General features: G+C 36.0%; 2 protein-coding genes across 2 annotated transcripts in view; both read right to left on the bottom strand.

The window, feature by feature from the left end:
* LOC141284469 (GTPase IMAP family member 4-like) overlaps positions 1–13992 on the bottom strand; it is a 480107-nt gene that overhangs the window by 405847 nt on the left and 60268 nt on the right. The gene's annotated exons all lie outside the window — the stretch shown is intronic.
* LOC141330996 (E3 ubiquitin-protein ligase TRIM39-like) lies at positions 4988–13539 on the bottom strand. Its single transcript, XM_073835819.1, has 6 exons — positions 13114–13539; positions 12767–12862; positions 12300–12530; positions 12200–12222; positions 12000–12118; positions 4988–5564 (listed from the first exon to the last, which is right to left on the bottom strand). The coding sequence occupies exons 1-6, from the start codon at positions 13507–13509 to the stop codon at positions 5080–5082; spliced, it is 1350 nt and encodes a 449-aa protein (XP_073691920.1). The 5' UTR covers positions 13510–13539; the 3' UTR covers positions 4988–5079.

Raw genomic sequence — 13992 nt, 5'->3', positions numbered from 1 at the left:
CTCATGCTCAACTGTTTCATCACTCACACAATCAGGGGCGTCGCTGGGAATTCAAAATATTAGCATTTACATTAGTAAATAAAATTTCACTCCTCAGGGCCCTCCCCCCCACTTGGGGCCTTGGTAATTTAGTCCCACTGTTCACCCAACTACGACGCCCCTGCACACAATCCTGTTGGATGTTTAGATATTAGTTGGAGAGTTTTATTCAGACCTTTGTGACCCATTCTTAATCTTGAAATTATAATTTCCTCTCTCCTTGTTTTTCCACTCATTCCTTTTCCAACTTTCCTTTGTATTGTATATAAAAGCCTCCCCTTAGTCTCATTATCCCAGTGCATCACTCTCTCTTTTATTACAGCCTTAACCCCTTCAGACCTGAATTCTTTTCACTGAACAAAAAAATTTTTACCCACTTGATATTTGCTCTTCTCCAACATATAAATGAGTCTAAAAAATAAAGATTTGTGCCAACTCATTTTTTATTAGATTTTTCTCATGTCCACTACAATGGACGACAGGTCTGAAGAAAAACAAAAATCCTCATTTTTACACCATACATAATAAATAGAGTTTGTGCACTATAGTTGAAATAGTGTTTCAGATTTTGAAAAGAACACATACTGTAACAATAAACAATGCAGTAAGAATGTGGAAAAAAGGTAAGATGATATGAAATCTAAAAAAAAAAAAAATGGTTGTTTGATGGTTGTCTGTATTTAGCTTTGAAATGCTTCAACAAATTTCTCAATCTGTTTTACAATTAATTCATGAGGTTCCTGCTGATATCGCTCAAGACCTGATGTCCATTGTAACAAAAATCCTGTGTTCTGCAAATTTGAAAGATCTTCAAAATAACTTTGAATATTATCATTTGATAGTCTTAATTTTATAATAGATGCAAGTTGATGAGGCTATCATTAACATAACTCTGCATTTAAAAGGTCAAATGTGGGCTTCCTTCTCTTCCTCTCTAAGTGGTGATCATGTCTCTCTTTTGTGATGCCTGTGGCTCAATCAGATTAAGTTAGGAGTCATATCTTTGTTGTGATTGGTTGATCAGGGACCAATCAGTGACCAGGCATTGCTCATATTATAAAAACATCAAATTGTATTGGTTTAAACAAAAAATCATGTGATGTCCATTCCAGTGGACACAGGGTCTGAAGGGGTTAATTTCACTTATACTATGAACTAATTCAATTTCCACTCTCTCATCCTCTACTGCCTGATTAGCCAACTTATCTGCTTCTTCATTACCCTTTATTCCCACATGAGCTGGAACCCAGGTGAATAGTATTTTTATTCTCCTTTGCTGCAGAAAAAAAAGTTTTGAAGAATTTTCGTAACTAAATCTGGTCTTGTTTTTGATTGATGATTGCTGACACTCACTAATGCTGAACTTGTCAGAACAAATAACCGCCTCTCGTATTTCAATTTCTCTGATCAACTGTACTGCTAACAGAATAGCCATCATTTCACCAGTATATTCAGTGGGTAGACACCCTCTTGTTACACGTTTCTTCTGCGGTGGGGTCCCCACAGTAGCACCTTCCTCCCGAAGGTCCCCACAGTCGCACCACGGCCTGTCGTACTGCAGGCCTTTTATCCTCCTCCCTTTGGGGAGCCCCACCAGGCGAAGCTGAACTGTATGTGTCCAGTGCGAGCACTGGACCCGTATGTCCACAGAACTGCCCTGTGGAGGAAGGATAACCAGCTTTTGGTCTGCTACGGCCCTCCGAGGAGAGGCCGTCCAGCGGCTAAGCCTTCCAGAAGTTGGTGGATTGTGGATGCCATTACGGTAGCATATGAGTCCTCTGGTCTCCCCTCACCATTGGGAATCAGAGCTCATTCTACCAGAAGTGTCTCTTCTTCCAAAGCCCTACTTTCGGGCCTCTCGATTGCCGACATCTGTGATGCGGTTGGCTGGTCTACGCCCCTGACCTTTACCAGGTACTATGGCCTGGATCTCAGAGCCTCTCCAGGCTCTTTCGTCCTTTCGCCTTCAACGGCTGGGACTTCATAGAGACACTTCCCCTCTCTAACCCTACTTTCGGGCCTTTCTGTCGAGCCTCTCATGGTTCCTTTGAAGGGAACTAGACGCTGCGTCTCTTAGCCATACTTTCGTCATCCCTGCAGCGCTCGTGCTCTTATGCTTCCCGGTCGGTGACGTCATGGCGCCCGTGACGTCACACACTCTCGTTGGATAGATGCACACATGATTCAGGGCGCGGCCATGTCGGAGGCGTTCCCACAGCGTTCAACGCAGCATCTCGTAACCTGAGACGATATATATATATATAATTTTTTTTTTTTTTTTTTAGAATTTAATACTGTTGCCGTTATGAATAATGTTGTTGCAGTTGTGACCTAATTTGACCTTTTGGAAAAAAAAATATTGTTGCAGTTATGATCATTTGTAAAATATTTTATACTGTTGCAGTTATAAAAAAATTATTGAAGTATTGTTGCAGTTGTGATCAAAGGTTTATTGTTATACTACAGTTATGAACAAACTTGCTAGAGTGTAGTTGTGCTATAATCTTTATGCTGGTATATTTTTGCAGTTTTGAACAAAGAATATCGGTAAATTGCTGTTCTGAACAAAATATTGATATATTCTGGCAGTTGGGATAAATTATTAAAAGACAGTTTTATGGCTGATTATTTGAATTAAAGCAGTGTTCAAAATGGATAATTTCATGTTTTTTAAATAACTTTCCACAATATTTAAGTAAAGTTCCTTACTGAATATTAAAAGCTCAAGAAAATACAGAAAATCTTGAGTTAAATTACAGAAAAATTACAGTTAAATTACCTTTTTAAATTACTGTAATTTAATGTGCCTGTTGTTTTTCCGTTTTGTTTTTTTTTTCGGCACCCCAGCTGCTGAAATTTTACCGTTTTTTTACGGGATTTTTTTTTTCCAGTGCAGAGTATGTGTTGTTCAAAGCTACATGAACTGGAAAACCTGCACACCTTCACAAAAACTTGATTATATACAGAGAGGAATAGTTAGAAAAAAACAGCTTGTATTTTGCAGTGTTTCTGAAATGATTGTTTTGCTAAATGAAGCTGGTCTAAGGCCTAATGGTCCACCACTTCATTTCAGGAAAACATGTTGTTCCTTGCTATTTTAAAGTAAAGAAATCAAGATCTTCTCAGAGACAGGATCTGATGTCTGTTTCGAGCCGATTCTCTTTATTGAACTTCTTCACAAATAACATTAAATGATTCATATGTGAATTCGAGTTAGAGTCAAGTTAACAAAACTTCGAAAATGCGTAATATGATATTTACTGAACACATGCTGCTAATAATTCAAAATAATGTCAGACTGAGCTCTATTTAAGGTCTATTTTATTTGTATTGCATTAGAAACCTCTCTCTTACTGAAGTAATGTTTTATTAGTGTTTCTCTAACTTAAGTATAGGGCTTGTACTCTGTCCACCATCCCAGGAAAAAGTAAAGTGTACTTGAATGCACTAAAAAAAATACTTAAATACAAGAAACATTTCACTCTCTCTTTTTTTTTTTTTGGTAAAACATATACACTATAAATACACTAACTAAAGCAAATTTCTACTTCAGTGGTACTTCTGTGCAATTGCAGTCAGATAAAAGTGTTTTATAATTTCATTGTTTAAAAGAGTGCCACCAGTGCTTTACAAAACATTTTAGTGGATTTTTATATATACTAGCACTACGTTGGATTTTCATGAAAAATACTGTAGAAATGTATTACTTATAAAGATCCTTGTCTCCATCTATTGGTCTAACAATGTAACTGCAGCGACTGACAGCCTTCACCTTCAGTTCAGTTCAGTTTAACTTCAGGTTTTGCTCTTTAATAAACCAATTGGTTTCCTAATATGATAGTTTTGTGTTTGCTCAGTTTTAAAGGCCTATTAAAATGTTTATTGTGAAATGAACATAATACAGCAACGCAAGGCAACATCTGTGGTATTATTTTACTTTTAAAAAAAGGTCAGAGTCAACAGAGAGTTTACATATCATCTGTATAAAGCTTAAATGAACTTATTTTTATTAATATTCTTAGTTATTATTGTTTCTATTATGTTCAAGAGCTTACAGCCTTTATATTAAATCACTTTAAGGGGCCAAAAATAAGGATAAGAGATTATTTTTTTGTTAATTTTATGTACTTTATTATAACAAAGACCAGTGTAGATAGATTTTCTTTTTCTTTTCTTTTTTGATAAAAATGTGATTCACATTTTACCAAGAATCATGCAGCCATACAGCAAATACAACAAAACAGAGCAATTTAAGGGTTAACAGTTTAATTGATGTTGAACAAATGAAAAGATACAGTAGAGATGAACAAATGATAAAGCTTGGCTTAATGAATATTAGATCTCTTTCTACAAAAGGGCTTTCTGTAAATGATATGATCACTGATGATCATAAACTAGATGTGCTCAGTTTGACTGAAACCAGGGGCCACAATCAAAAGTTATTTGATCGGATTGGATTTAATCTTGAAAATGTGTTGTTAAAAAGAAAGAAAAAAAGGTTTGTGAATTCAGATTAGATCACAAAAATTAATCTTAGTTTTGATCTGGATTAAGTCTTCAGTTTGTGCTTCAACTGCATCAAAAAATACAACATATCCACAAATATCTGTCAATATCAAACTAAAATATTATATTACATTTAAAGTTTTTTTTAAATCACTTATTGTGAACAACATTGACACAATCATCAGAGATGGAGCAGTCAGTAGTTGTTTGTGTGAAAGCAATCCACAACTAGAATGAAAAACATTGGCATTTTTTGCCTTTTTCATCTCATCTGCATTACTTATTTTTCTCCATCACCATGTCACTTTAGGGCTTCTTCTGTTCTGAGTTAATCTGAATGTGTTACTGAACTAAATATCTAAACTTGCGTTTTTTTTTTAGTTTTTTTTTTTTTTTAGTCAAATCATGGTATATATATACATACACTTGTTTTCTGGTCTGATATTCAGATCAACAGTCCCTTATTCCTGTGATTAAATATTGTATGATGATGAAAGATGAAAGCAGGAAGATCCAGACCTACAGGAGTAACCATTACTGACTATTGATCGCTAAGATCCTCAGAGAGCAAGAACAACAGAAGAAAGGCAGTAGTGTGTGAGTGAAGGTGGTTGTGAATGTGTGTAGATGTGTGTTAGTTACAGGATCAGAGAATGACACCGTTCCTCTGTCATAGTCCAGATTCACTCTCACACGATCAAGCTTATGTTTGACATGAAAACCAGAACCTGGAGACCATCCGTAAGACACACACCAGACACCAGTCTTATAGAAATCCCATCCCTTCCTCTGGTTTGATGCTGTAGTTACTCCAAGACTCCACCATATACTCTGTTTAACCTCCACATCCCAGCAGTGTGTTCCTGAGTTAAAACCCTCTGAACCCAGAACACAGTAAAAGTCAAATCTCTCTGGATTATCAGGAACAGGTTGATTAAATCCGCTGACTCTCACACTGGTCAGATCATCAGACACATGGAGATATGGATGTGCAGTGTTTGGATCCAGAATGACAGGAGCTGATGAGACACAATCAACAGATGCTGTTATTTTATAAATTCTTCAGGAAACTACAGGTTTTACGGCAGGAAAATCGAGCTCTCATTGGCTCTCGCCTGCATTCGTCACAGATTACGGCAGTCAGTGTTTCTGGGGAGATGTGTTTGAATGATGCGCGGGAGTCTTCACAGAGTGGATCAGGATGACAATCTGGATCATATTTTCAGCGATTAACAATTTAAATTCTTCTCAGTCTGCACCTCAAACTAACCTTCTGTATTTATTGAGGATTTACTACGGATACAATCACATCGTTATTTAGATCACTTTTTGTTACGGCTGTTGACATTTTCGCAATAAATAAATGATTGTGATTGCACTTTTCTGTCATGTTTTTCATTATTACTGTAAAGAGACGGATATGGTTAACGTTAGTGATAGCGACTATAAAAAATATTTGTATGCTATATTGTTAAAACGGTCATTTCCCTACATATTTTGGTCAGTTACGATTTATATCCTTTTATATTCGCTAAAAATAGGTTTGGGTTTAAGGATAGGTTAAAGGGGCTAAAACTAATAAAATGATAAAAAGGCATCTTAATGGAGTGAAAGAAATGTAAATATTTTACGTTTTCTTAGCAAAAATGTGTAGCTATTTGTACGTTTTAAACAATTATGTCTAAACTGTACGTTTTAGCATCAATAAAAAACATACAAAAATCTCTAAAGGTTACGTATAAATTCCTACATATAGACAATGAGACCAGGCTGGACATTTTCCTCTCATCACTGTCAGTCATTCTCTGTGTGATTTATCAATACTGAAAGTTCAATCAGAAACACTGAGTGACACTCAAGAGATATTCATTTGATTTATGCTGTCAATTATATTCAATTATAGGCAGAAGATGCTTTTAATACAAAATGTTGCCTTTGTACAAAACTTTACACAGAGCTGTCATATTCAAGCTGTTGTTGAAGCTAAAAATAACTTTCGCTTAACTTCAGTTTAAAAGTCCCAAAGTCACTATTAACTGCTCACTCATAAAACGGTCTCTTGTCGCCATCTAAAGGCGGAACAATGTAACGTTACCTAAAAACACCATCAAGAATACACGCACGTTACTCAAAACTAAGTACTATTATTAAATACATTATTTAAAATATAATTTATATACATTTTTATTTATTGAGTAATAATATTTAATAAACAACAACAACAAACACAGACATCAAAAAGGCAATTTAGTTAAGAGCAGCATTCAGCATTGAATTTACATAAACATGCTACATGAACTATCTTCTTCTCTTGAACAAATAATAAATGAATGAGATCAAAGACTTCCCGTTACGTTTACCCACAATGAATTGCAATGTCATGTGTAACCACTATATAGAGACATCAGAGCCAGCGGTAAATTCCTGAAGATCTGGCCGTGGTGAGAGTGCTCTGAGCGGATTGATGGAGAAGCCCCTGTCTGCAGCCTGCAGATCGAGGCGGGGCTGAATCTGGGGCGGGGCTGCACGTGTCGCCCCGCCCACATGCCTTCTCATTGGTTGTAGGTAAATTAATAATGTCGAGATAACGTAACTCCCACAACTCATCTCATTAGTGGCAAAGTAATGACGTTGAAAACATTATGGAGTTAAGGGAAATGAAATAGCAGATAAAATAGCAAAGGAAGTTACTAAAAATAATCAAATTGATTTTACAGTTAGTATTAGTAGAACAGAAATTAAGAGTATTATTAAAAATAAATTAAAGAAACAATGGCAACAACAATGGGAAGAAAATAGGAAAGGACGATGGTTTCATAAGATTCAAAGGAGAGTGGGAGAAATAAGGTGTACAGAGAGGAATAGGCGAGAAGAGACAATAATATCAAGGCTTCGGTTTGGACACACGGGATTAAATGGAACATTACTGAAAATAGGTAAACATGGCACAGGGAAATGTGAATATTGCCGGCATGAAGAAACAGTGGAACACGTCATATTAATATGGAATTAGATGGCAGCAGAGGATTATTTATTATGCAGCTGCCTTTTAAACTAGACGTCTTGCTTTCCGATTTATTATAAAATTACTAGTATAATAAATTGTAGTACTTTTACCGTCCTTAAGTATATATAGGAAGTGCAGAAAATCATTAAACTCACACACAAACAGTCTATAAGTATTAAATACTAATATATAGTTCACTACAAATGCATTAAATAATTGTGGTACAATAATTAAATAATGCACTCAATATGAATCGATAGGAATATGAAATATTTAATAAAATTTAATAACTACATCTTTTAAGTTTTATCTTGAACTGTAAAATCTATTGAATAGCCTAGCTATATTTAACCAATACATATATATATACATATATATATATATATATATATATATATATATATATATATATATATATATATATATATATATATATAACCATACTTGTTACCGCTGTAGTTTTGTTACTCTAAATTTAGTCTGAATCATTTAAGCTTTTTTTTTTTGACATCAGATTGTCAGATGTTTGTCCGGTTATTACTGCCAATCATAGCAATGAATCGCACATATTTAGCCGATTTACTCTCCTATTTTTTTAAACTGGCATTTGTCATTCTTGAAACGGTATACATGGACGTTTGATCCTCTTAGACAAACAACACTTTTCTTCGATTGTGAATGGATTATAGAGAAAACCAACAAAGTACGCTCATATTACGGCACAGTATAGTTGACCAGAAATGAATTAGCTGGCTTGACTAAACAAGGAAGTAATCCGTGCATATGGTCAATTAATAGCGAAATCAGAAGAAATGAAAATATGTTTCAATTTAGTAGATATACTTCGGGAAGGGTCAACAGATTGTTATAGGGTGTTATTTCAATTTCTTAGAGAAATTATTGTATTTGAGCACAGAGGACCCAGACTGCTGTTTCGCGTGTCACTATTAGATCGGGAGTGAGAATCAGAAATAACTGTGAACATTATTATCTTAAATAAATAACAGTGAAATTCATTCATGTGTCGTCATAATTCATTCATGTGTCATAAATGTTTGTATTTATAAACAACTCTGATGTTTAACAACCCTTTTCTATTTATTAATTTAATAACATAAGGATAGTGGATACTCTTGCTGAGAATTTTCCACATTTATGTATCTTATTAACAATTAAGACAATAATAATAAAAAAAAAAACACCTGTAAATAAACACCACTGGTTAACATTTTGATTTATAGTCACGGATTGCCAGAAATGGGATAACTAAACAGCGGAAAGATGTCTTGCTTGTAAATGTATGTAACCTTGGACCACAATCTTAATTGAGATTTGTACACATCTGAAAGCTGAATAAATAAGCAAAGGATTCAGCGTTTACATAAAACGTATAATTCATAAGTATCCATTGGGACCATGTGACGTCACTGTGCTTTATCGCCGCCATTTTTTTGTCCGCGCTACCTATTTCAGTCTATGGTCACAGCTGCCACAACTACCAGAGGAAGATCAACAAAACTCCCAGAATGTTCAGAACAAGGATACAATATGCCCGGGATCTGATATTCTGTTAGCTGTAACAACAATCATCAGAAAAAAAACCTAACTTCAGTTTTATTCGATCTCAGCAGTGCTTGAAGTGGGTCGCTATGCATACAGTAGCCTTTAGTGTACCGGTGTCATTCACGCAGGTGCTTTTCACAGCAAGGGTGTTTTTTTCGGCACAACAAGAGTAGTGGAATAATAATTAATTATTGAATAAGATTGTGAATCAGTACATTATAACCAAAATAATGCCTTAATGAAAAGAAGCATTTTTTTGCGATTACATCATTTTGAACCGATCAAAGAAAATAAATCGAACAGCAAGTTCAAAACAATGTTAATGCAGAGAATAGTGACTTACAGTACATCCAGATGCCGTACATTATTTGTTTCAGTGTGTATTTGGCTTAACAGCAAGATTATGTTTTAGATTATGCAGTGTTTAGTGAATTATGAAAATTAAATAATAAACGCTAAACTATTGTACTACATAGCGTTCGTCATTGCAACGCCTGCAGTACAGTATATACATGTAAAAAGGTTCTCAAAAATAATTTGTTTTGCTAAAACTATTTAGGTACAATTACTCTAAAAATTATCCATCGTCCCGAGTAAATGGTACCTATTGTGAATAGCGACTGGCTGCACAAGTGGTGTAATAAACTAAACTAAAATGGTATTGCAGCCATATAGCTTGAATGAATACAAATGCATATTTTAAATAAAGAAATCTCTTGCTTTTGGTGCTTGAATTTGTGCTTCAATAATGAGATTCAGGTTTAGGAATACACAAGACCTGAAAGACTTCTTCCCTGAGGTATATTTTATGTTTTCTTGGCTTGCTGGATGTTGGGCTTATGCTCAATAATCACATTTTTTTTTTTTTTTTTTGCATTCGCCAAAACTAATTTGCCGAAATCTAAGCGTGGACTGTAAAGGAATTAGTGCCGTCAGCACGAGTCCCGTTCGCTGTGAAGTAGTGACCAGGATTCTTCAAGGTCTTAAAGCCTTCATCGAGCGACTACGTTCACAATAATTTACACTTTTTGTCCTAAACATACAATCAAGTCAAATACACAGTGTGGGAAGTAGTAGTAAAAAGTAATTTATTATTTCAATTTATTATTGAATCTCATTTAGATGCGCTGTGTCTGTTGTCATATCGGACACAAATATGGCGGCAAGCATAGTGGAAGTGACGTCTTTGGTACCCATGAATAGTTTCCAACTGCTGCGTGGCAGCGACATCAATCCATTTCACTAACCAATGAGATGAGTTGTGGGAGGGATGTTGCGCCGACGTCATTAATTTACCTACAACCAATGAGAGGGCATGTGGGCGGGGCGACACGTGCAGCCCCGCCCCATATTCAGCCCCGCCTCGATCTGCAGGCTGCAGACAGGTGCACTTGGATTGATGAGTGCAGAACGCCCCCTGACGATATGGGTCTCGCACATCCGAAAACGACAAAGCAAATTTTCAAACAGATGTTATCTTTATTAACAAACTGCATTATTGAACTATAAACAAGTACATTCTCGCCTGAAAACCTCTTAAAACTACATTCCATGACAAAAAAAGTAATATTTATAAAATGATACGGGATTTGGACGTCCTCCGTGTAACTCCAGGCTAGAACACGCAGAGTAATACAAAATTGTGAAAGGGCATTCCTGTAGCGATACCAGTAGAATATCTCAAGGTTCTCAACCAATCAGAGAACCATTTGAGAACCAGAACGAACTGTTGTATAAAGTAGAATAATACACAAGAAATAAAGTTTATATCTATATCATTTTCCTCAGTGTTTCTCTCGTATGAATCAAAGCTGTGCTTACTTCATAAAAATAAATACACAGGTATTAAAATAAAGAAAAAATAAGCTTAAAGGTGCCATAGAATGCATTGAGAGAATATTTTAAATTGTTCTCTGATATCTACGTAGAAGGTATATGGCCTAGGAAAGGGCAACAAATCTCCAGAAATGGTTTTACAGGTCCAACCCTAGGATTTGTCCCTAGAATGAGACAGTCTGTTTTTGCCTTATTTGGAAGCTTCATGAATATTAATGAGCTCTGCTTTGATTGACTGTTTCACAGAGCTGCTTGTCTCAATAGCTCACACATGGATAAAAAAATATATATAAACGCCACTTTTAATATGCGGTTTGTTGAATCTGCTGTTTTGAATCGCGTACATTTTAGTCTGATTACTGTGATGCATGTGCTCTGTGTAACGTAATAATGCAGAGACACAAGTACTTACCACACAAGTTGAGCTGCTCCTCAGTGATTCTCAAGATCTGTAAATCATTCGCCATCATCAGGCAGTTATTTCTCCATCATTCACCAAAATCAGCGCAGTCATCTCTCTGTTTATGTGGTAAGTGAAATCCTATGTATTGCAATGTAACAGGCTAGTGCTAGCATTAAGCTAACCGTGTCCCTTGAGTGACTTGCCTTGTTTAATACATAACAGTCGGTGTTATGTTGGAATTGACCTATTTTTCGGTGGTCTTTTGCAAACACTAGATTTATATAAGGAGGAGGAAACGATGTTGTTTGTCCATGTACTGAACTGTTATTATTCAACTATGCCAAGGTAAATTCAGTTTTCCATTCTATAGCACCTTTAAATAAAAAAAAAATTATGAACAGTAGTCATCATTGTCAGTTTGAGCTCAAAAACAGCTGAAATCCCTTCTGTGTCTTTCATTAGACTGAAAATGAAAGTCAAGCACATTGAATTCTGGGATTGATTATTTCTAAAAGTGATCTGCTGATTTTGCTGCAGTAGATGATCTGTTTATTCCCACATAATGCTGAAATCTGTCAATATTCCCCCTCATGCATCATTTCTAGTGTATGTGTGTGAGCTCAGATCTTCTGCAGTCAGACTCACTGTTCTGGACGATGTCCTGCATCTTCTTCCAGACTCTGAACGGCAGGTTGCCCAAGTAACGTGGCACATGAATCAAAGCTCCAGAAGGCGTCTGTGGATCCGGCTGTGAGATCTGGACTCTGGAAGAACATTCAGGAGTCAGAACTGCAGTGGCTTTGGATCAGAAGCAGAGAGACCAGAGACACCAGCAGATCACTCACCTTTCCATTGAGACTGGAAACTCCTGCAGAACAAACACACCATTGATCATCAACAACTCAATCAATCATCAATCAATCAATCAATGATCTGAAATCAGACCTTTAGAAAGCAGACATCACTGGCTTTCATCATCTCCTCCGTGTCTTTGATTGTGTGTGAAAGAGCTGAGATGTGTCTGTTGATCTCCTCCAGCTTCTCCTTCATCATCTGCTTCTTCTGCTCCTCTTCCTCCTTCAGTGCAGTGATTGTAGCTTCTTCTTCATCTCTGAGAAACTGATGAAGCTTCTCAAACTGCTGTTTAATCTGACGCTCTGTGTGCTCAGCTTGAGACTGAAATCAAACCACATTCACTTCAATCATCTCCATCAACACACATCAACACACTCACATCATTCAGATCTGAGAGAAACTCAGATACAGACATATAACGGATCCAGAAGCAGATTGATGATCCTCATTTACTAAAATAATCAGCTGGAGTCCATTATATTAAATATATCAGATCATAACTGTATATAGTGATCCTACAGCTGGAATGAAAATGACTCTCGATTCTGTTTCCTCACCTTGATGTGTTCAACTGTTTTCTCAAACTTTTCTTTCATTATTTCATTGTGTTTTAGTTTCTTCTGTAATGATTTCAGTGCTGTATTGAGCTCCTCCTAGAATTAAACAAAATAAAAATACTTAAAACACCAGATTAGAGTGAAAAAGGAAGACGATACAGTGATATGGTCATATAATACAGTGTAAAAGTATTTGCCCCCATCCTGATTCCTAGTTACTGATTCCCCAAATCTGTGAAACTGCATTGATTATGGGGTTCAAATCACTGCAGTCCCGTTCGGTCAAATCAACACTTAAATAGGACTTTTCAACATCATGAAGTTAAAAAAAAACTAATTTCTCTTACCTTATGAGACGAAACCACTTCATCGATTGGTCTGAATTTATGATTATCATGTTTTTGTGAATTCATACACACTACACACACCGGCTGTTTATCCTCCAGACAGAAGAGTTTGAGTTTCTCACTGTGTAAACTGCAGATCTCCTCAGATCCTGATGAACTCCTCTCATTTCTCTGCTTCACGAACGACTCACACAAGTTTTTTAACACGAGATTAGGAGGAGGATAATTTTTTGAGGATCTTCTCCTGCAGACAGGACACTCCTGAGTTTTCTTGGTTCTCCAGAACTGTTGAAGACACTCTTTACAGACACTGTGACTACATGACAGAAAAACAGGATTCTTGAAGATTTCACAGCACACAGGACAAGAAAGCTCTTCTACAGATAGTGAATCCATTTCCACAGTTTGAGCTCCAGCAGTCTAAACTTTACTTTCTGAACGACAAATCAAATCAAATTCATAAAGATCTGTAGTCTGTTCAAAAGGAAACATCCCAAAAAAATCCTTAAAGTGTTTCTCTTTGTTCTTCACCGATTCTTTGTTTTCTTTAGTAAAGACAGAAGAGAGAACGACAGACAAGAGAAATAATGAGTCTCTTCCTGGTTTTGAGTTTGTTGAGTCGCATGAGGGAGGGAGGAGTTTCTGATAACCTCTGGGTAAAGTAAAGTTTAGACGTAATATGTAAAGTTTAGACGTAATCTGTGACAGGGCTAATGGTCACAGGCTGTGGTTACATTGAAGTCTTAAAGGAGACATGCCTTTTAAACAGTGTTAAAACTAGAGTGTCAAAAACAGGGTAGAAAATATCCATTTATTTCTAAATTGAGCGTTTAATGTAGCAATCTTGCCTTGTGCACAATTTATTATAAAACTGCAATT

The sequence above is a fragment of the Garra rufa genome, chromosome 1 (genome assembly GCF_049309525.1).
Source record: "Garra rufa chromosome 1, GarRuf1.0, whole genome shotgun sequence".
In the NCBI taxonomy this organism is placed as follows: Eukaryota; Metazoa; Chordata; class Actinopteri; order Cypriniformes; family Cyprinidae; genus Garra; species Garra rufa.
Note: the sequence above shows the minus strand (reverse complement) of the source record. Positions and strands in the feature narration are given on the sequence as shown.

Coding starts and splice junctions, on each gene's coding strand:
- LOC141330996 (XM_073835819.1), bottom strand. CDS start 13,509: ATGGATTCACTATCTGTAGAAGAGCTTTCTTGTCCTGTGTGCTGTGAA. Junction 12,223..12,299: donor GTGATGTCTGCTTTCTAAAG/GTCTGATTTCAG, acceptor TTTGTTCTGCAG/GAGTTTCCAGTCTCAATGGA. Junction 5,565..11,999: donor GCAGGACATCGTCCAGAACA/GTGAGTCTGACT, acceptor GTGTCTCATCAG/CTCCTGTCATTCTGGATCCA.